This window comes from Sapajus apella, unplaced genomic scaffold (assembly GCF_009761245.1).
Source record: "Sapajus apella isolate SASKATOON/1434 unplaced genomic scaffold, GSC_monkey_1.0 scaffold119, whole genome shotgun sequence".
In the NCBI taxonomy this organism is placed as follows: Eukaryota; Metazoa; Chordata; class Mammalia; order Primates; family Cebidae; genus Sapajus; species Sapajus apella.
Window position 1 is genome coordinate 1,485,968 of NW_022437059.1, and position 23,371 is coordinate 1,509,338.

The 23,371-nt window shown below is 43.0% G+C and overlaps 1 protein-coding gene across 3 annotated transcripts; it reads right to left on the minus strand.

The window, feature by feature from the left end:
* Positions 1-1,662: 1,662 nt before the first annotated feature.
* ETV3 (ETS variant transcription factor 3) lies at positions 1,663-19,384 on the minus strand. Of its 3 annotated transcripts, none has more exons than XM_032260713.1 (5): positions 19,291-19,384; positions 16,130-16,188; positions 15,291-15,528; positions 13,930-14,045; positions 1,663-6,456 (listed from the first exon to the last, which is right to left on the minus strand). In XM_032260713.1, the coding sequence occupies exons 1-5, from the start codon at positions 19,332-19,334 to the stop codon at positions 5,318-5,320; spliced, it is 1,596 nt and encodes a 531-aa protein (XP_032116604.1). In that variant the 5' UTR covers positions 19,335-19,384; the 3' UTR covers positions 1,663-5,317. The 3 variants fall into 3 exon arrangements, with proteins under 3 accessions (XP_032116604.1, XP_032116605.1, XP_032116606.1); XM_032260714.1 differs by lacking the exon at positions 19,291-19,384 and adding an exon at positions 18,406-18,676; XM_032260715.1 differs by lacking the exon at positions 19,291-19,384 and adding an exon at positions 18,406-18,665 and having other exon boundaries at positions 16,130-16,185.
* Positions 19,385-23,371: the final 3,987 nt, after the last annotated feature.

Genomic DNA, 23,371 nt, shown 5'->3' on the forward strand with positions numbered 1-23,371 from the left:
ATGGCAATAAACAGCTCCTACCTGGAGGGTTGTCATGAGGCTTAAATGAGTTGATACAAGTTAGTCCTGGCACAGGGCAACTGCTGTATTCGCACTGGCTGTTATGGGCGCAGCTTAGGCTTTGTGTAGTGCAGAGACAGTGTGTCTGCATGGGTGTGTGGTGAAGGATGAGGCTGGAAGGGAAATCAGGGGCCAGGTCATGAAGAGCCTGCCAAGCTGCTAAAGACTGTAACAGGGAAATAATGGTGAGCTGGTTTTTCCCTAACTCACCATGAAGGGCTCTGAGACTTACCTTTCCCTTTGTCCTCACCCTCCAGGAGACCTCTCCTTACTTCTCTTCCACACGCTGTTTCTCTCTTCCTTTTTTGCTCAGATTTCAAATAACCACCATCCACTTCTAAGCACTGGGTGGTCAACTTAGGCTGGCAGAACTAGATGCCCGGGATTCTGGTCTCAAAACCACGTGCAAGTTCATTCCTAAAACAGGTCTCCTTCTGCTTTCAGCAATGAGGAGGTGAAGGGAGCAGGAGGCTCTCCCAGTGAAGGGTCTCATCCAAACCCGTACCCACAGATTCTTGGTTACTTCAGGGCAGTGACCAGCCAGCCCATCACTTTTCCTTTTTCACACCTAAATGAGATGCCTTTTTGAGCAGAGATATTGACAGGGTAGTTACAGTTTCTTAGGGCGATGGCCTTCAATGGTCCTCCCCGGCTCAGGCCGCTCTTTTGTGAAATACCAGGGATGGCCACTGCTAGAATAAAATACAAACCTTTGTAATCCACCCTAGTCTGCCTCTTCAGCCACGTCCCTCACCACACAATTCCAGCCTTCCCAAGTACTTACAGGGCCCTTTAATAGAGGTCAGATTGAACACCTGGCATATTGGGACCTTCAGAAAGTCACTTTGCCTATCTCCCGTGGATGAAATGAGATTACTGTCTGGCACCATTTTTCTGAAAGTGTGTTATACGATATTTAGTACTCCGCCATTATCCTCTCCTAACCCTCCAGATTTTTGTCATCTACTGGGAAATACTATGTTTCCCTAGTACTGGTTTGCCCTTAAAAAAGGTGTTTTGTACTTAAAAAAACTCCAACACACCCAACGAAACCACCTTTACTGAGATATAATTTACGTGCCATAAAACTTACCCTTTCAGAGTGATTGTCATTCAGTGGTTTTTGTTAGATTCAAATAGTTGTCCAACTGTCATTAAGTCCTGAACATTTTCATCACCCTAAAAAGGTAATATGACCCGTGTCACTCTCCACTCTTCCCTGGCAGCCACTAACCCGTGTTATCTCTACAGATTTGCCTATTCTGGATATTTCATGTAAATGAAATCAGTTCATGTGTGGTCTTTTGTGTCTGGCTTTGACATGTACTTTTAAAAGAATCTTCGCAATAATCTTGAGATAGACATTTCCACCTGACTTGGGTCTCTGGCTTCAGTTAGTTTTATCCGGTAGCAGCCATTCACTCAAGAAAATGGAAAATCTCCAGAACTGTTAAGAGATCTACTTCCTCACTATGTTGGGACCTGTACAATAGGAATAAAAAACCATGAAGGCAGGTGAGCGAGGACGGACTTGGCAAATTCTCTGGCATGACCACCCTGACACAGTGTATGATGAACAACAAAACCAACTCTCAGCAAACATTACTTAAAAGTATTTTTTTATTTAACTTTAATTTCTGAGGTAAAATACTTTTTTTTTCTTTCAACTTCCATAACAAAATACAGAGCTATCAGATACCCCTGGAAAAAATATGTATATTATACATATATTTCTATAACATTACATCATATATATAATATATATGCAAAAATTTGAAGACTTTATAGAAAGCGGAACATCTAAAAGGCACTGCACAAAGGAGTTAAGATTACTTACACTTTATGTACATATACACACTTTACTCTGTGTTAAGCAGGTAACTAGTGAAGTCACCTTTCACCTGTAAATGTTTCATTCACAAATCCCTGCATCACAATTCTGTAACTCAAAGAATGCCTACATATCTCAAAACAAATTAACTGGTAACTTTTTTTCCCGCCTAAGAAGAAACCAAGAATGGAATAGTTCTTGAAAGATTGAATCAAAGTTGTCTTCTAAACAAAATACAAATGTATGCTTCATTACTGTTTACAAAATAAAAAGCACAAACATAATTATGGAATAAATAAAAAAACAAGGGACAAACAGCCAACTGAGTCTACCCATTTGGTGAGAAGTGATAAACTTCAACTATTTTTTTAATGCTTCTGAAAGCTGCTTGGCCCATAGAGGACTAGGGTGTGATCATTCCCTGTGTGAGTGAATTGGGTTTAATGCGGTGCAGCTTCAAACTCAAGGTGAAGGGACTTGGTGAAATGTTTATACTAAATATTTCACTCCTACCCATTCTTCAGGAAAAAAGGTGAGCTCAGCAAGGCTGGATGCCCTTAAGAGATATTTACTGTTTTCTTTTTCTATAGCTAAAAAAGCAAACTGTTTACATGAAGAAGCTCTTGATTAATGAAATTTCAATAGATTTATATTTGCAAAATTTTAAATATTTGGCACAGCAAAATTTGGAAAAAATGGGGGAGATAACCTAGGTCTGGTTTTTGTCCCCCTTTTCCCACTTGCTGCTGGACAGTGATGAGATGCTCACGGAAGAGAAAAACCTGGCTTTGTACCAGGCTGGTAACAGGTGCTGCCAGGAGTGGGCTGAGGGGAGAAAAACTATCTCCCACTCTTTTGTCCCAGGCAATGTCAATGACCTCCACATTCCCTGGTCCACTTCCTGAGCAACCCTAAGTTCGGCTCTGTATTAGGACCCTCCCCCCCAACCCCAACCCCGATGTGCAGTGCAAATCAACCAACAATTTACTGGTGGAATGGCAATCAAAGGAAACAGGTAAAACACCAGACAATTTCTTAAAGCCAAAAAATATTTTTCATGGAGTTGAACATTTTTCGAGTGTGTTTTTTCAAGTGTAAAAGCAGTGACGTTTTGTTCAAACAGAAGCAGCATCTAGGAATTAATTCTGGCACTTGGGTTCTAGGGGGTTACAGGTATGCATTATGGATTCTTCTCCCTCTTATTTTAAAAAGGCCTCATGTTTCTATTCCTGAGTTCATACCAACACCTGCTGGCTCTCCCCATTAGCGGACAGTGGGTGGCCAGCCAGCCTCCCTGGTTAGATCGGGCAATGCCAAGCAGAGATCCCTCATCCACCTGCTGGGCTTGCTTTCTGATTCAGAGGTAAGTCGAAGTGCAGAGAAAGAAACTTACAAAAGCACAACCACCAAAGACAGCCTGAATGGAGAGCCCTATGCAGACTGAGTTGCTGGGGACCACCCTCCTAGCCCTGTTCCTAGGGAAAGGCAGGTCACTCATGGAATTTCAGTCAAGAGGGAGGACACTTGCCAGGCAAAAGTATGATGGACTCAAGTCATCCGAGGCCATCTACTGTCTCCCTCACCTGCTGTAACCTTTTCTGAGTCCCTCCCTCTTTTATGCAAGTACTGTAGTTTAAAAAGGAAAAAACACCCCCACCATTAAAAGACAACCCTCAAATGTTACTAAGTATACAAAGTTTGTTTAGGCTAAGGTGGAGTCAGGAATGTTTTTAATTCCTAGACACCATCCCTGTGCCCCTCTTCCTCTCATCAGATATGAAGTGATTTCTTCTATCCCTGCTGCTATGCAGATCTGAGCCAGTCAAGTACTAACGTACACTACGTAGGCACATGTGCGCACACACACAGAAGGTGGGCTGCTGCTTCTTTCTCTCTGCCCCTAGTCCAGGCCCCTCTGCTTCACATAAGATTAATACTTTCCCATTCCTCTGAAGTTGCTGGAAGGAATTTCCCAGGAAGAAACACTTCCTCACTGCCTATAAACTGGAGTCTCATGTGGGTCAGCCAATTGAACATGAGAATCAGAACAATCTGGGCAAATGGGTATGGCAAGAATGGCAACATCACAACAGGACGGATGCCAACTATTTCATTCATGCCAGGCCTTTTGGCATCTGGTTGCCTTTTGTGTCTTCTTTCCACCTCTTCCTTCAGTCTCAGCAAACATCCACTTGTACCCCCAGCTACCTTCCATGTTTCCAGGTATCATTAGCTCTTAACTCCCACAATCCTGCCTTTTGGCTACCCATCCCAACATCATCAAGAGGGATCACTAAATGTCAGCTAGACACCAAACCATGTTTCAACATTCCTGGATTATCTGAAAAGCTGTCCATGCCCTTTTACAGGTTTATGGTGACAGACCCGTATCATCTTAAAGTATGTTCATAGTTAAGGCTTGACTTAAGAAAATAAGAGAACCAGACATAATGGAAAGACCTCTTCAGCAATGTTGCCATGACTCTCAGTGAACCTGCTCACAGTCACACTTTGGTTTGGCTGCCCAAACCCACAATAGAAAAGAAAAAAATGAAGTTTTTAAAATTTGCTTTGTTTTTAAAGGCATTGGGTTACTTCCTCCTGCCCTCTTTTCTTCCCTGAACAAGAGTTTACAACTCCTCATGGCTTCTTAATAGGTGAAGTAGGTGAAAGTCTGAGAAACAGCAGGGCTTGGTGTCTCAACTATACAGCTGAGAGGTCGCCAGCTCCTGTGCCTTCCCAGCCCCACTATAATTGGCAATACGTTTGTTCATGTTTCCTGAAAACATTTTCTTTAAAAAGGAAAAGAAAAAAATGCCAAACACCACCAACCAAAAAAAAAAAAAAAGGGAAAAAAAAAAGAGCAACATCCGAACATTCCCCACGCCCTACCCCAGTAAGTCTGAGATTATCTTATTCCTCCCCTGCAGTCATTATAGAGAAGCATTTCAGGCAAAATACTTAGTATTAATGGTCTCTTACTGCTCAACCTCCCAACCATGCCCTTTCCCCTTTTATGTATATCTCTTGGAGCAAAATAAATTCATTAATGGCTTTCCACATATAAATACAATAGAAAAGAAAGCAGTCTGGAACCTGAACTATCATGGGACCAGAAAGTATCTTGGCCCTTTGAGAGTTTCCTTGTCAGAAAGTATAAGCCTCAACAGGAAATAAAGGCTTCCTCTCCTTTGAGTTCAATACCCTCCCTGTGTCCTACTCACCAGGAAAATAAGTGTGTTCATATCCCACCTAATTTACAACAGAAGATAACCCCATCCCATCCCCAAAACATAAAAATACAAGTCTATGCCCCTAGAATGATCAAACCAGTTTAACTCCCTCCCCCCTACCCTGAAATCTTGCTACATAAATACATGTATGTATTTGATTATAGTATAAACAGCTCCTAATCCACTTCCAGTTCTAAGCATCAGCAGCTGCTGTTGCCAAGCCCTGGGGTCCTGACCCATTCCAGAGGAACTTGCCGCTTTTGCTCAGCTCTCGGGCTTCAGGGTCATCATTCCAGCGCCGCTTCAACCGAAGCTTGGGGGGCATCAGGGCATCTTCTTTCTTCTCAGGTGCACTGGGCTCTTTGCCAGGCCTGTCCTCACTGTCTTCAGTCACCTCCAGAGGTTCTTCACTTGGGGTGCTAATAGGCACAGAGGGCCAGATGGGTGGTACAGCGGGGCGGGCAAAGATGGTGCCTTTTTCCTCTTCAATGGTCCTGCTTGGCAAAGCGCCCTCTTCTGGAGCGTGCTCCTCTTTCTCTCGTGCGGACTGCCTGAGGCTCTCAGCATCCTTTTCAGAGGCAGGTTCCACCTTGATTCTTGGGGGAATAGGAGCCATGGTGGGTGCAGTAACTGGTGCTGACTCCTCGCTGCTCTCAACCCTCTCCCGGTTCTTCCGCCCAACTGGTGGGGGCTGCAGCTTGATGGAGAACTGAGTTGACTCTTCAGGATGCATTTGGCACTGCAATGGCGGAACCATGAGCCCCGGGTAACGGGGAAAAGTCCGAGGACTCAGATGGTAGTTGAACACAGAACAAGCTTGAGAATGAAGGTAGTGTTTCATTTCCTCAGGGTTGAAGGAGAAACAGCTGCTGCTGGTGAAAGGGCTCAGGCCTGGTGATGGGCTATAGGAGAAGATGGTGGGAGTCAGGGAGAGAGCTGGTGAAATGGGGACATTAAGGACTCCTCCACGGCCAGGGATTGGAGAGACAGCAAAGGGACTGTGGGGGTCAGGGTACATCCCTGGCCTAGCAAACAGAGGAAGCATTATGTCAGGCTTGCGTTTCTGATGGCTAATCCCTCCTCCACTAATGGCATTCCTGGAGGACATGAGATCCACGCCTCGGCGCCAGTCAGCAGCTGAGCCATCCTCTAGCTCTGAAAGCTCGGCCTTTCTATCAGTACCATTACTGGACTCCTGGCCAGAAGCAGTTAGGGAGCTAGCAGAGAACCGCCCTGGCTGCACATCACTGGTTGGAGAATGGGTGTCCAGAGGTGGGAAATGGAACCGGGAAGAGGCTGTGGGCACTGGTGGCGCACTCTGAGGAACCACACCTGTGATAGTGGAAAATACAAAAGGCTGCATCAGAGGACTGCTCATTTGTTATCACTTAGGCTAACTAAGTGCAGAATGTTTAGCAGTAACAGAAAACAATCATTCCAACTGGACTGAATCCCATAGTTCTCCAACTTCCTAGTAACTACTACTCAGCTGCTTCTACTAAATTTGTCATCCTTCTCTAGGCTCTTTACTGTCTTCACAGTATTACTTACTGTCGAAAACATCCTAACTGCTTATCCATATTCTAAAACCTAAATTCCACAGGGCAGGGACTTCCTATTGAAACTACTACTCGTAGTTCAGGACTTAACAATTAGTAAGTGCACAATAAATATTAAGTGTAATGAATGAATGGGTAAAAGAGCCTTCTCCTCTGCAACTCTAAATATTGTGTATATTACCTGTTTCAATTTTTAGCTCTGCAAAGTCTTTTCTTATTTCTGCAATTTTGGCCATATGTATCTAATATTTGTGTGTGTGTGTGTGTGTGTGTGTGTGTGTGTGAGAGAGAGAGAGAGAGAGAGAGAGAGAGAGAGAGAGAGAGGGAGAGAGAATGAGAGAGAGTGAGAGAGTGAGAGTGAGAGTGAGAGTGAGAGAGAGAGAGAGAGGAGGTAGAGGCTTACTGAAATACAAACATTCGAGAACATGTAAGATAGAAAATAACAACATATAGATACTTGCTACAAGAGGAAGTCTGATGTTTAAATCACTGCCTAGGCTACCCACATGCTACCACATTTTTCCTTGTTGGAATACATCTACATTTCAAGATGGGAAGCGGGTAGGGGACAGAGCTACTCTGGCTAACTGCACCTTCGGAGAAGCTCTGCTTGGGCCAAGGCCCCATTCCTGGATGCACTCGCTTGGCTGCATTTAAAAAGCAAGCAAGCAAGCAAACCAAACCAAACCAAAAATCAAATCAACAAAGCTGAAAATGACATCGATGTAAAGCAATGCAGTAAAAACTCAAAGACCCTGTACCTAACATACACAGACCATATTTTTTAATCATTCCAAATCTATATTCCTCTAACAAATACTACTGAATGATCTCCAATTCCAACCTGCTTTCAAACATTAAGGAGGATGGGAGAAAATCCAGGACCTACTATTTCTTCTTCCAAGTTTGCTTGCTAAAATTTAAAGCTCTAAGTGATAACATACACTGTGCTAATTATTTCAACTTCTTTTTTTTTTTTTTTGAGATAGGGTCTCACTCTGTTGCCCGGGCTGGAGTGCAGTGGCACCATCTTGGCTCAATGCAACCTCTGCCTCCTGGGTTCAAGTGATTCTCATGCCATAGCCTCTGGAGTAGCTGGGATTAGAGGTGTGCGCCACCATGCCTGGCTAATTTTTGTTATTTTTAGAAGAGACGGGGTTTCACCATGTTGGCCAGGCTGGTCTTGAACTCCTGGCCTCAAATGATCCACCTGCCTTGGCCTCCCAAAGTGCTGGGATTACAGGTGTGGGCCACTGCACCCAGCCCATGTCAACCTTAGAGGCTCACAGTTCTCAACTTCCCCCAGTGGGCCTCCAGATAAGACATGAAAAAGGTATGCCATCTGAGGCCTCAGGGACCTGTGGGGTCCTGGGAGGTATCAGCAGCTTCTGTTATAACGTTAGCAGGGTTCTGAGGCAAAGATGAACAAGGAAGAAGGAAAAAGGGAGAAGAAAAAAATAGAAAAAACCCAAAATTTTAAGTGAAAATATAGTGATCTAGGAGTGGAAACAAATAAGTATATAGATATGGAATGGTTATGAACTGCTCCCAATCAGCTTGTGCCTTCTCCTCTTGGTCTAACAGACTCTGGAGTCTGCTGGTATTTGTAAACTGGTAGCTTTCTAGGTACATGTGACCGAGTAACATGGTGCCAGAGCCTCATTTCCCAAACTAATGTTCCACAGAAAACTGTTCTGCACGACTTTTTTTTTAAGCCACTGATTTAGAGAACAGGATGTCTGGCTTCTGAGCAGGAACCTTCATAGTGCCAGTAATGAAAGAGAAAATTAAAATATGGGTAATGTTGAGAAAGGCAAGAATATCTGGGTTCAGAAGTGTGCCCAGTGCCACACTGTTGAAAAGGAAGTCAAGTACGAGGCTGGGCTTAATCTCCATGTCTCTTTGGGCGGAAGACAGGTCAGTCCACTGGATTCTCTTACACAGATGCCAGTAAGAACAACGGCATCACCTGGGGAGAGGATACTGATGGAGTATTTGGAGAATCCCAAGAAGTACATCTCTGGGAAAAAAATCTTTGCCAACATTAAGAAGACAGGAAGGGAAGACTTGATAGCTCATCTGAAAAAAGCTACTAATAGGTAATAATTGGACACTGCCTTATTTATTACAAAACAGAAATGCCTCATGACTTTTTTATGTGTACCACAATTTAACAGACCTCATAAACCAGAATTCAGATCATGAATGACTGACAGAATGTTTTTGTTGGGCAGTCTTGATTTAATTAAGACTGGCTTGTGGTTAGATGAATATGTTTGGCTTCTGGAATTTTAACAGTAATTCTGATTTAGTAAATGCTATATATCACTGTTTATTCCTTCAAATATATGACTGGATTTCATTAGTAATGTTCAACTTTTCACAAAGATGATGAATGCCATCTTAAAACTTACTGGAAATTGGTTTTATATCTAGATTTATATAAGTGGTTATGTGAACATATTTAAATACCGGGGAAATTGCTTTACTGTCTCAGAACCAAGTAAGATTCACCTGTGTTTTATGTTCATTTGCCTCTTAAAGGCAAGGGCTAAAGATGAGGTGGCAATGTCTACTTAATAGTTTGGCCTTAACAACAGCCAATCTAATTAGAATTCCCTGTATCTAAAATGGTTCCTTTTACTTACTGAGAGGCATTTTAGTGTGGTTTATGTGTAATATGAAATAAAGATATTTAACACTTCTCACATTTTATAAGTGATCTATAGGATCAGATGCTTTAAAAACAGTAGCAAGTTAAACTTCACTCTTGAATTCTTTACTATCTAATTCGGACTAAGCTACAATTTGGGATTGTCTTTAAACAGCCATTCAGACATAAAACTGCAGAACTGCTGTGTATTTGTGACTGGAAATGGTGCTTTTGCCAACCTAAAAGGACTACAGGAAATATACACAAATTTAAAAAATTATGTGTTATCATAAGACTTAAGATAATTAAAAACAAAACCACAGATTGAAAAAAAAAAAAGCCACTGATTTAATCTTAAAATTAGGAAGAACAGATGGATGACCTTGCAAATGATTTGAGTAGAGCCAAGAGGCTCCCAGGCCAAATGTATTCTTCTACTAGCTTATTACAGTGACAACAATTCTACCCTTTTTGATTCTTTTGGATCTTGACTTTTAATTAAGAGCACATCTACTCAAAAGCAAAAAGCCACTTCTATGTATTCAGAAGAATGAAGCATAATGTGCAGGGAAAGGTCCTGCCTCCTAAGCAATTTAGAAATGATTAAATCTAGTTCTTTATTACTTTTTAAAAAAACTGGAGGATATCTCAGTCTTTACATATGTTAAGGTATACTGTAAAGACAACATAATAAGCAGTATTTTCCAAATGCATTTAGGTGGAGTAAAGGGAGGTGAGACTAGAAGCAATATTGGGAAGGCAGCATTCTGGAACCCTTAGCTCTGATTAACAGGAGTAGCCCTACTTTTACATGTTGAGATATTAAACCTAAGATTTTGCTTAGAAAAAAAGTTTGCTGCTAAAAAAGAAAGTCTGAATACCACTGCTTTAGAAGACCACCTCCATGAAGTCACCATGAAAATTCAAGTGATGGGGTTGAAAAAACGGGGTCTATATCTCTATTCTAGCACCTTTTACCTTGTAGCCTAGTACAAGTAGCACACTGGAATCTTTGACTCCCTCTGGCAAAATGGAATTCATGAGGTCTTTGCCTAGTTCAAATATTGGTCCTGCCACTTACTAGTTATGTAAGTGTAAGTGTACACAGTATACCTTACTAGTTGCCTCTGGACAACTTACCTCTCTGCGCCTCAGTTTCCTTACCTGTAAAATAGGTCAGAATGGGCCTATTGTTATGAGGATTAAGAATTAATATTTGTAAAGCCCTTAGAATAGTACCAGGCATAGCAAATTGCATGTCATTGTTAAGATAACTTTTTAATTAGATAATCATGTTATAAAAATTAAACCTTAAAAAGATACCTATCATTCAAATATGGACCATGTATTAGATAATAGCATTATAACAATGTTAAACATCTTGGGTGTGGTAATGTTACTGTGGTCATGAAGGAGAATGTCCTTGTTCCTGGGAAATACAAGCTGAAGTACACAGGGGCGAAATGTCATGATGTCTGCAACTTAATCTCAAAAGATTTAAAAAGTATATATAAATAGAAAGAGATAAAGCAAATGTGGCTACAATATTAACCATCAGTGAATCTAGATAAAGGATATATGAGTGTTTACTGTCCTTTATCCAATATTCCTGTAGGTTTGGAGTTTTCCAAAATAAAAATAAAACACCGGCGTTGGTGGGGGAAAGAGAGGCATAGACTGAAAGGTAGCAAGTTCATCCCTGAACGAGTCCTGCCCCCATCCTGACAGTATCTTCTGTATCTTTCCAATGTTTCTTATGCAAATACAAGGAAATATCTTAATAATTATATATGATTTTCATGATAAAATACACAAACCCGAATACCCCAACTGTATCAACCCACCCTGTAGACATGATCTCACTGGCCTCCATGATCTAAATCCACACAGCTCTATTTGGAATGCTTATCACATTTCACATTGTATTAAACCTGGAATATCTTATCTCTCTTGCCAAATTTTAAGTTCCTTAAGGTAAAGTACTCTCATTATCTGTTGAACAAATGAATACCAATCTAGAAGAGGAGTGTATGATCTATTAAATAAGAGCTAGATTTCAATAGTTCAATCTCTCAGGAATTGTTTCCCAAGAAACTGTTCAATAGATAACTATTCAACCTACCCTGATCAGTGTTTAACTTTGCTGTGATTTTCCTAATTTTATCATTTGTAGATGTGGATATCAAGACATTCACTTTACTGGGCTGAAGAGCTGAATGAGATAATTTACAAAATTACTAAGCAAACGTACCTCCATAAAGTAGATGTTCAATAAATGCTACATTCATTTGTCATCATAAAGTTAACCGTAAACAACATTTTGCCTTTTTGGTCAAAACTTCTTTATAAACTAATGACACTAGTTCTTTAGAGCTGTGTATATCTAGGATGTGAGCAAGGAGGTAGCAGAGATAGATGTGCTAAAATAAATGTACAGTTTTGCTTTTCTTGTGGTATTTTTTTATTTTTTTGAGACCGAGTCTCACTGTTGCCCAGGCTGGAGCGCAGTGGTATGATCTTGGCCCACTGAAACCTCTGCCTCCTGGGATCAAGCAATTCTCCTACTTCAGCCTCTTGAGTAGCTGGGACTACAGGCACCTGCCACTACAGACAGTTAATTTTTGAATTTTTAGTAGAGACGAGGTTTCACCATGTTGGCCAGGCTGGTCTCGAACTCCTGACCTCAAGTGATCCGGCCTCCCAAAGTGCTGGGATTACAGGCATGAGCCATCTCACCCGGTCCCCTGTGGCTTTTCGATTAGGATCTTGAGCTCACTTAAAGATCAATGTTGGTTCAATTGCCTCAGGCAAAACAGGTGTGCTGTGCCACTATTGTTAGGTTTCTAGATCAGAGTCTTGACAGAGTGAGGATCCAGGTTTCTTTGCCCTGGAAAACCACATTACTTCCCAGGGCTGATGAATGCCCCATTCTAGGTTATCCAAGTGGCTGAAGTTCTGGGTTTTCAATAGATAAAAATGGGTCAAAGACAGAAGAACAAGACCAATGAAACATTTTTTGGGAGTGGGGTGAAGGGATACGAAAACCAATAAATTATTTTAAATTGCTGGTATATACATCTAGATTCCCAATTCCTCCAGGCACACAAGGGGTAAGAGTGAGAAATAGAGGAAGCAAGATTCGAGTGGCTAGAACAGGTCTGATTTCCAAACGCCTCTCCCTCAGGCATAAGGAAAGAAAACAGGTTGTAATTAGAGAGATGCATTCCAATACCACTTTTTTTTTTAAATGCATGCCCCAGGGACAGGAGGGATTAGTTACAGAAGAAGAGATGAAACTGTAATGATAGCAGTCAAGCTAAAACTGCCCTAACTTGTTGTGTGTAGTAATTACATATCTGCAATGGATCTCAACATTATATTCTCTCAGCCACACCCCCTGTAATTTTTCAGGTTTCTTCCAACTTTTCTGAGAAGCTGTATTACTGCATGATCAGCATTCTTTGCCTTAGAATACAAAGCCACAATGACAGTACTTATTGATGGACTGGTCAGAAAACAGTTAAATACAATCTACAGTAGTCCTCTCTTATCTGAGGTTTTGCTTCCCACTGTTTTAGTTACCCACAGAGGTCTGAAAATAGGTAAGTACAGTACACAAAGGTATTTTAAGAAAGACCACATTCACATAATTTTATTACAGCATATTGTTATAATTTTTCTATTTTATTATTGTTGTTAATCTCTTACTGTACGTAATTTATAAATTAAACTTTATCACAGATATATGAGTGGGGTTAAGGGAAGAAAAAACATCAAATATATGAATGGAGTTTGGTGCTATCTATGGTTTGGGAATCCACTAGGGGTCTTAGAACATATACTCCTCAGATATAGGGGAACTACTATATTTTCTTGGGCAGGAGTATGATTTGCATATAGAAAAAAATCACAAACAAAAAAACACAACAAAGCCTTTTGACAGACTGCTTTCAATATCAAGAGAGAAAGTGGAGAGCTGTGATGGAAAGCTATAACCAGGAGAGTCAAGAGGGGAAGCCCTACTGCACTTAACAGGAGAGAAGGTCAAGTAACCCCAGAAGATTGTTCTCTGAGGATTTGCTGGTGCAGATCAAAGATAGTGCTTTTCACTGCAAACATGTGAACCTCCCCCTTCTCTGATCAAGGATGCTGTGGTTTTGATGATATTCACTTGATAAGGGGGAGTCTGGTAGTTTCACAGAAAATCGGAAATGTTTGTAGAAATAGGTTCCCATCTATGAAAGAACCATTGGGCTGGGTGTTAAAACTGAGTCCTGAACTTAAAGATCATCACAAACCTATGAAACATCATTCCCAAACAAGATAGTGTAATAGTACCTAGATTACAAATAATACGCAGAAAAGGTAACCAACCAAATAAACCAGAAATCTATCTTGACAATGCATAGCCTATTGCTCTCTTTACGAGTGAGATGAATGAGAAGACTTGAGCAAGAACAATGAGGCAATCCAAAGGATCACATTATTTTAGTGTTTCTAAAATCTTCCATAACATGCCATGTTTTAGATTTGGATTTTTAAAAATTCTTTTCACTCAAAATTAATTGCCTACCAAGGGAGTTTGTATCTTACCACTTGACCGAATATTGATGAATGGGTAGTTGGGCATCACCAGCTTGTTGAAGTTAAATTTATAGGTAAATCTTTTCCCTTTTGTTTTATGAAGGATCCTTTTGTTGTAATAGTATCTGTAAAAACAGGAATGCATGTCAATTTGTCTTGCAGTTACTGACAGCTTTCGATACACTTAAGTAGCCACTGAGGCCAACAACTCTTGCTCTAGGTATTACTTACAAAAAATCACTACCAATCTTTTGTAGCCTGGCCCTCCAGGTAGATCTAGGAAATAAGAGCTTAACTTTCTCACTCAATTTTCAACTCAGCTCTAGTTTTTGCCTAGAGCTTTACAAAGACAACTTTACTTTAAGATTCTGAACACCTAGCCCCAAACACTTTCTTCTCCATCTCTCCACAATTTCAATTCTACAGTCCATTTCCTTCCGTTGTACTGCACGCCACTAACTGCTTGGTTTCTCTTTTCTGTCTCGCCCTGGTGGGGGCAGACAAAGCACTAGCCTGATGTGGTTAGTCTGGAGGGCTAAGCTCAAAAGATAGCCAAAGGAATGTAGAACTGTTTTATGGTGGCAGGTCAAACAATGGCATTCCCTGATCTGGAAAACAGCAGCTAGTGTGGCCTGCCTCACCTTCAAAGACTCAAAGGGATGTGAAAGAACACAGCAAAGCCACTGCACAGATTTTTCATGTAAGGTCACTAAGAATAAACAAAGGCAGGAGAACCTCAATGTATCTGGAACCTTTAATCTTACATCCATGCAGTGGCACAGGTCATAAACTACCTTCTAGCCCCTTGAGGGCTAACAGGCTATGAAATTTAAGAATGACAAGGAGAAAAAAGAACCTGAGAAAACTTATAGTGATCAATCTTTAGACATGTTGCAGCAGGCTATGGACTGACAACCTGAGTTCCTGATTAAGGTAGGTCAGCATCATTGAGTCTTCCTCCTGTGACTTGCTTTACCGTTTTCTAAGTTTCTTCCAGGGGATCCCAAAGAAAGAAATTCTAACAGATTCTAATAGAGAAATCTAAACTAATCCTTTGGATTATAAATGAGCTCCAATCCATGTTTCACCATATACTCTCGCCCACTATAGAGCAGAATCGGCTGTCTGTCAGCAACCAGTGCCAGCCACATTGGAATTCCCTCCTACGTATAAGCAAAGATTTGCCTTTTCTCCTCCTGTGCCTGTGCTACTCAGATTCAACAGCTCTTCTACTCCCACTTTAAAGTGACACATTATTCACTAAGATAGTGTAGTCTTTTATTACCTGATACCCTTTTTATCTAGCATTCACCAACCAGCTTAGTCTCCTTCCAATCTGTTAACACAGATTTGGGAATCCTTTCCCTCACCTGAGGGCCCGGCTCAGCTTGTCATAATTCATCTGTGGTTTGCATTTCCTGCGGCCCCAGAGGCGGGCCACCTCATCTGGATCCTTGATGACAAATTCCCCGTACTCTCCCTGCTGCCAGGCGATGACATGGCGGAACTCTTCCTTCTGCAGCAGCTCCAGGATGAAGTGCCACAGCTGGATCTGCCGGGAGCCTGGGGACGACTCTGTTTTGTAGGCCCAGTCAGGAAACTGATACCCTTTAAAGTGAGAAGGGCAAGATTAAGCTAGTTAAGAGCTAGGTACATACATACCAGCACCCCCAACTGCACATTCCACTGCTGAGAATCTAGAGTGCTTTGCAAACATGTCATAAGTACCCTTTCAGTCAGCTGAGCCTAACCACAATGGGGAGAGGAAAGCACAAAGAAGTCACCTATCCTTGTGGTAATCATTAAATCTGATAAGAGTTGGGCAGCAGCAGCCAGATGTCCTAATCTTACCTTTTCATACATTACTAAATTTCACACCTACTTTCTATGAGGACATGAAAGTGCTAAATGGAACAAACAGGAAAGATAAACTAATGTTTCAGGAAAATATAGCTGAAACTCCTTTTCCCTAAGGTTGGAACTGTGTCTCTAACTGCAAAGAGGCTCTAAAGCTTGGGACATGGGTGTGGTGACCAGACATGTTAAATATACATCCATAGGAAACAAGCCTACAACTGTCCTGGCAGTATTCACCCAGCAAAGAGGCTGTCAGTCATGGTCTGACATTTGTGAACAGAGCCCAAGTGGAGAGAACAGGAACCACTGAGGGACCTTCCAGGTACATCAGAGATGATTAACTTCTGCTCACCTCCACCTCCTTCTGGCTTTTCCACCATGCTACAGCCGGCTTTCATTTTCGCCCTCCTGCTGAAAGACACAAGCCACACAATTACTTTAAGATGCTATTTATTTAGTATCCTCCCAAAGTTTTCTGGCAGTCTTTCCCCAAACTTCCTTTTCCCTATTCTTCCTTCCTTATGCAACTCCCTCTCTTTCAAACATGTCACCTCCAAACTGCTACTCCCAATCAAATGATGGGCCTCAGGTCATCAGCTTCAAAAGCCATAATTATCTCTCACCTGACTTTAAACCACAAAGTGTAAACACTGTCTTTAATATTTGCTTTCCTCCTCCTGACCAACCCTTCAAATGTAAAAAAAATAAAAATAAAAAATAAAAAAGGAAGGTACAGTGAAATAGGTCCAAAAATGCAGCCCAAACAAGTCAAACAGTTTGTCTATTACTAGTCAAGCCCACATGCCAAGATACACAAGTCTGAGTTCACCCAGATGTACCAGCTTAAAGGGTGAAAAAAATCCAAATCCATCTGATTCCCACTCAAGAATGAACATCTGATTTTGATTTATTTTACTGAATTATGTGAGATGGGAAAAGAAAGACACTTCCCAGTCAGAAACTGCCCCCTCCCCCTTGAAAAATACCCTGGGATACAGGAAGTAAACACCATATGTACACTTACTCTATACAAGAAACACACACAAACACCCAAACATTTCTTTGAGAAAAATTCTACATTTTCTCCATTGAACAGGACGGGTGAAAAGCAGGCATTTCTGAAGCCCTTCTGGCCAGTGAGTGGGGGGAGTCTTGCTGCGATTTGAGTTCATTCCATCCAGATTTACAGTTCCTCAATAAATTTCCTGTTCCTCCCAGCAAGCAGCTTTGTGTCAATCATTTAGCAAAAAGGAGGCAGGGGTGAAACTGCCAAAGGGACACAGAGGCAGGAGAGGGCAGATCTACCCTCGCTCTTCCCCAGGGTGGATGACAGGACCTTAGCATCCACATTAGCTGCAGTCTGGAGAGAATGCAGATGCCTAAGTGGCCCCCGGGTAGGGATAAATTCCTTATCTTGGAAATTTCACCTAACCTAGGATTCCTCTAGATCTTTTGAATATTTTTTTCTCACCAATCACATTAAGGAGACCAGCAAGTGTCAATCTACAAAACTACTAGCAGCCGAGGACAAGATAAGTACCCCAAAGGAAGAAGACAGACACAGAACGAACACACGAACACACACACACACACAAGAGATATACAATAACAAGGCAGGCACCGGGGCAAATATCCCAAAGGAAGGAGAAGACACACACACACGAGATATACAATAACAAGGCAGGCACCGGGGCAAATACCCCAAAGGAAGGAGAAGACAGACACGGAACACACACGAAGACACACACACACGAGATATACAATAACAAGGCACGGGACTGAGGCAGACACAGACACACACACACACACACACACACACGGGATATACAATAACAAGGCACGGGGCTGAGGCAGATACACACACACACACACAAACACACACGAGATATACAGTAACAAGGCACCGGGGCTGAGGCAGGAGCTGCTTCTCCCATTTTAGTGACAATGAGGGAGGAAAAACACGAATTTCCCCCACTGCTCCAGGAAGCTACCCTGGACTCTTAACTCCATTCTAATGCGCTGTCGGATCGCGAGGTCTTTTATACTGCCATAAAACTCCCTCCAACCATCATGACTATGGGGTTCAAATCCCGTTGCAACGATGACCTGACAAGGAAGCCCTCTCTAGACACTCCAGCTCTCCAATGTTCCCCATAAAAGTCCCTTTCCCAGGAGCCCTGAGGCGCCTCTGCACGCCTTTCGCATATTCACTGCAAGGACACTTCATCCAAGTAGGGCCACTCGTCTCAACTCTGCAAACCCCCTTCCTCTGATCGCGACCACTCCCCGAAGAGTGAGGCATGCATAGTGTGGCGCTGCGGATTTCCCGTAGCAGTTTAGGGTCCTGGATTCCACAGCTCCCAGAACGTTCTTGCCATTCACCTCCTGGGCCGGGCTTCCCTTAACCCGTGGCCTCAGGGCTGCGCGGGGCCACCGCATGAATGCTGCCCTGGGTCCCTGTCGCCCCTCAGACAGACACGGGCTCCCACCCTCCCCCGCCCCTCGCACTAGGTGAGGCCCGGCAGGGTACGCAGCCCGGCGGCCGGACCCGATTCCAGGGACGTCGTCCCCGCCGGGGTCCCGGATCCGACCCAGAGGGCCCGGCAGCCGCGGCGAGGCCGGACTCACCTCTCCCCAGCACGGTCCGTCTTCGCTCCGGTCTCCTCCGCGGCGTCTCCGGCTCCTCCTCATCCACCCCAGCAGGAAGTGACCTCCTCGGCTGCTTTCGTCACTTCCATCCTCAGCAGAGAGGGCGGGGGAGGAGGAGGCGCCCTCCCGCCGGTTCCCAGCCTCACCTCGCCGCACCCAGCCGCGTCTCCCTTTCCTTTCTCCTTTCAGCAGACGCGGACTTCCGCCCGCACTCCGCCCCCTGCGCGCTCCTCCCGCCGCGCATCCCGCGCATCCGCCCCGTCACGGCCCGTGCGTCACGCTGCGGGGGCACGTTACGCACGCTCGTGGCTGGCTGTGGGCCCTGCCCGTGGTTGGGCAGGGTCCTCCTCACGCTGAGGGGTGACGCGGCGCGAGGGGGCGCTGGGCTGCAACACGCTTCCCCAGCCAGGCCCCCGCGGTGAGGCCGAATGGACTTTACGGGGCGAGGCGCTGCCCCGGGGTCCCACCTGCCGGGGGAGGGGACTTCGCAGACCCCACAGGAAGGCCCAGACGCCGGGGAACGGTCTCTCCTATACCACAGAGAGGCGGCCCCTCTTTCTCCAGAAGAGGGCCCTGCGACCTCCCAGAGAGGGGATCCCTCACAATGGGAAGACGGGACCCGCAGGCTTCAGACGCACTTCCCTACCCTCTAAGAAAGGGCCCTTTCATATACGTAAGAAAGAAACCGCAAAGCTTTCTCTGAAGCACGTCGCTTTGGCATTTTCTCCCTGGGAAGACTGGGGAGTATGACCGCTTCCCCGCTAGTTCCCAGCCCACGGTATTTAGTCTTAATTCGTCCCAGTCTAAGCAGTTTGCAAGTCCTCTCCCAAAGTCATTAACGCCCATGTCCCCTTTTTCTTTTACGTTTTGTTCCTGCTCGGGCAATTACCAATATATGCCCAAAGCATGTTTTCTTCTTCTTCTTTTTTTTTTTTTTTTAACGGAGTCTCACTCTGTCGCCCAGGCTGGAGAGCAAGTGGCGCGATCTCGGCTCGCTGCAACCTCCGCCTCCCGGGTTCAAGGCTGCCTCAGCCTCCCGAGTAGCTGAGACTTACAGACGCCCGCCACCACGCCTGGCTAATTTTTGGTATTTTTAGTAGAGACGGGGTTTCACCGTGTTAGCCAGGATGGTCTCGATCTCTGACTTCATGATCCGCCCGCCTCGGCCTTCCAAAGTCCTCGGGTTATAGGAGTGAGCCTCCGCGCCCGGCCTCTTTTTCTTCCTTTAAAGGCTCATTAAGGATAAAGAATCTCAGGCAGTTAAGTTTTATCTCCAGTCCCACCCCCGTAAATCTGAGTGGTGTCCAGGCATAGTTTCACTCCAGAGGCAGAAGAAAGGGAGGAGTGGGGATCAGTAAAGGTTAAGGAATTTAGAATAAATAGAGGGTGGGGGAGGTGAAGAAGAGAGATGGGGTTGAAGGAGAATTGAAGATCAGTTTTGATCTAATGGATCAAAACTTTGTACCACTGCTTTGATAAGACCTTTGCATCGTGTCAGCCACATGGAACTTGGAAATACTAGTTGTTATAAAAGTTGCTTCCAGTTTTGAATATGCTACTAGTCATTGTCTAGCTCTTGATAAATTAACCAGTAAATTTGACTCCCTCTGGACTAATATTGTTAGATCTTTTCTAGTTTAGAAATTCCTACATGTAGGTGAAAAAAATAAGGAACAGAACTTATACACCACAGAGATGGTTACCGATGTCTCTAACTAGTCCATTAGCTCTTTGTAGGAACTGTCTATATATTCTTTGCATCTTCTGTATAGTACCTAGAACAGCATCTTACATGTGGATGTCAGATGTTTGTTAGAACATTCCTTTAAAATATTGGCGTTTAGCTAAATGAAGTCCTTGTGCCTTCATGTACTAGCTTTGTGACCTTAATTAAGTGACTTAACTTCTCTGTGTCAGTTCCTCATCTATGTGAACATGATACCTATAGTATCTACTCGTGATTGTTGTTATTAGCTGTGTTAATATATGTAGAGTGGTTAGAGCAGAGAATGGCATATTTTAAGTATGGCAGATGAAAAATGTTGGCAAAGATAATAATCATAAGAATTATGAGAATCCTCAATTTCTCATACTACCCATGCAAATCTTAGTAATTGTTACAACTCAGAAACCAGGGTGACTAGGAATGAGCAGTTTTTTCTGAAAGTCTGAAATTGCTCATCTTTGGCTCATAGCTCAAATGATTATGGTTAGAGCCAGCAAGGTTGACTCCAAGGATCCTGTGCTCTACAAAGGGCCAGAAGTCAGAGTATATGGACCCTTTCTGCATATTTTTACTCAAGCCAGACTCCTAGGGTTCTCTGCTGCTGCTTCTCTGACTAATTAAGGTCACAAAGAATGTCTTGAGTAAACACAATTAACAGAGATAAACAAGTCTCTTTACCTGGCTGGAGTCTAAATAGATATATTGAGAAATGTTTATATTCCAGCAGAACTCAACAGTTTTTAGATTAAGAATCTAATCACTGGCCTGAAACTCAAGAGGTGAATTTGGGTTTGATGAAGCAAACTGGAAATTCCCTAGTAATTAGTGGGTCTGAATAAATGAGTTGTGGCTGGGATCCTCTCATGTGGTGGTAGGATCTGGGGACATTCGGCTGGCTAGGGACTTATGGCCCAGCATACCCAAGGTCCCTATCCACTGTTTCCTTCACCATGGCACTGCTGCCTTCTCCATCTGCTGCAAATAGGTTTTCATAACATGGAGATTCTTCATGTTCCTGAAATAGGGAGAGCAGGAGCTTTCTGAAAGCTTGGGGGTGGAAACACTTAGACACTTAGCATAAGAGTCAAGACAGGTTGTAATCTCTCTTGAATTTCCACTTGCTCAAAGCTGTCTTTGTCCACTGACATTACCTTCCTACCTGCTTCCCACCCATCTTGGTAATTGTTCTGTATGTCTAGGATAAGTTTCTGTTCCAGACCTCGAGCTTTCAATTCCACTGTCACAACAATACAGCCATTTCACTGCTTCTTAAATTAAAAAAAGATAAAGCAAATAATTCCTAGAATTATTTTTCTTCGGAAAAACCTTTCTGGATTGGTGTGTATGAGTGTGTGTGTTTCTTCCCTGGCTTGTGCTTCTTTATTGCTCCTGTTTTCATTTATATTCTCCACACACTGAACTAACCTGAACATGTATGTGATGTAAATGCTTTCCTCTCTATTCTTGTAGTAGATGACTGTCTTATTCTAGCATCTGTATGTCATAGAAGTATTTGTTCTTCCTAGTGTGTTTGTCTTAGATTGTAGGCCCTCAGGGGTTACAGCCACAGTCAGTAGGTCCCCACACTGCCCAGAGCAGTTTCATGTCATCATTTGAGATGTCTAATGATGACAATTTCCTTCTCTGCCATCATATGTGCTGATGTGCTTCTGCCTTCTCCCTCAGTCCTCCCTGTCTCCACCTAAGTCTCCCAGTAAAAGGCTGGTGCCCTTTCCCCCAGTTTGTTTTCACTAAACTTGAATTCAGAAGACGAGTTTTAGTCCCAGTTCTGTCCTTTGCTAACTCTATTCTCTGACAAGCCACTGATGTCTGAGATTCAGGCTTCTCATCTCTAAAAGGGGACACTATTAATGTCCCTGAGAAGGACAGAATGTAATAGCTGTGGAGCGCTTGTAAACCCTGAAAACCTTTACAAAGCTCAAGGATGGTAACTCTTGCTGCCATCTTAGACCTCGCACTGTTCTTAGTATCAACAACTCAAACTTTACAGCAGTTTTCACCTAATTTCGCAAACTTTGAGTGGGGATTTAATGTTTCAGATTTGGATGGCAATCTAATTCTCAGGACAAAAATTCTTTTTTAGAACTTAGGTTCCGCAGTTTCTTATCTAGGCACTGTTTTATGAGTCCTAGCTTGAGGCGATACATTGTAATCACATTGTGCTTCAGTTTCCCCCATCCAGAAAATCCATAATAAGGATTTCCAGAAGGAAAAACAGTATAAGGTTAAAACATTATTGATGAAGTAAAAGAATGAAGGGAAAATATGAAATTGATTTATTTTCACCCTTTGTGACTCAGTTTCCCCTTCAGTAAAGTGAAGATAAATTCTCAGAGGAAAGAAAACTTTATTATTTGCATTTTACCACATTGGACTCCACTAACTCATAAGATCTTGTGTTTTGGTTTACTTTTCCCGTCAACTCATGGTTGTTGTGAGGATAGAGGAATTAATGTCAGTAACATGATTGGGGATCCCCAGACTAAAGGTTAAATGAGTCCAAAGCAGAAGTAACTTTGCCCGAAGTTACAGCTCAACCAGGAGCAGAGAGCCTGGATGTTTATTTAGCAGTGACTTGGGGACTCAAGGACTCTCCCCAATTCCACGTCCATCATAGTCCACAAATACCCCTTCCTCTCATTTCCCTTTTTCAGGTGTTGGTTCCCCTCTCTCAAATCAGTGCAGGGGAGAGGGTAGTGAGATATCATGAAGGAACACAAGGGGAGACAGGATTAACATGAGGAAATGACCATTTAAGCTATTTCACTGACACCCCCCTTCCCGCTGGCATCCCAGGAGAAAGACTCCTCTGACCAGATGTGGCGGCTGGAATCTGTATATTTCTGAAGGCTTGCTTACTCCAGGAAGCTCGCTAAGTTAATTGGAGCAGAGAGCTAGCTTCTTCTGGTCTTAACCTATCTAGGGTGTGTTTTCCAAGGTCTGGCATTTGTTCCCCACGCTTATAACACCAGAAACCTTGACCTGTTTACCACATAAACCTTTTTGCTTTCTTTTGTATTTATTTACTGTTCATATCCGGCTCTCATTGTGTTTTCTTTATGATTGTCCGTATCATTTGTCATCCTAAGAGGGCAGAGGCTGTGTCTATCAGTATGTAGTGACCAATAAAAGTAATTACTATAATAGAGACAGGGATCATAGTCTAACAAATGCCAGTAATGGTTATATTAAACAATG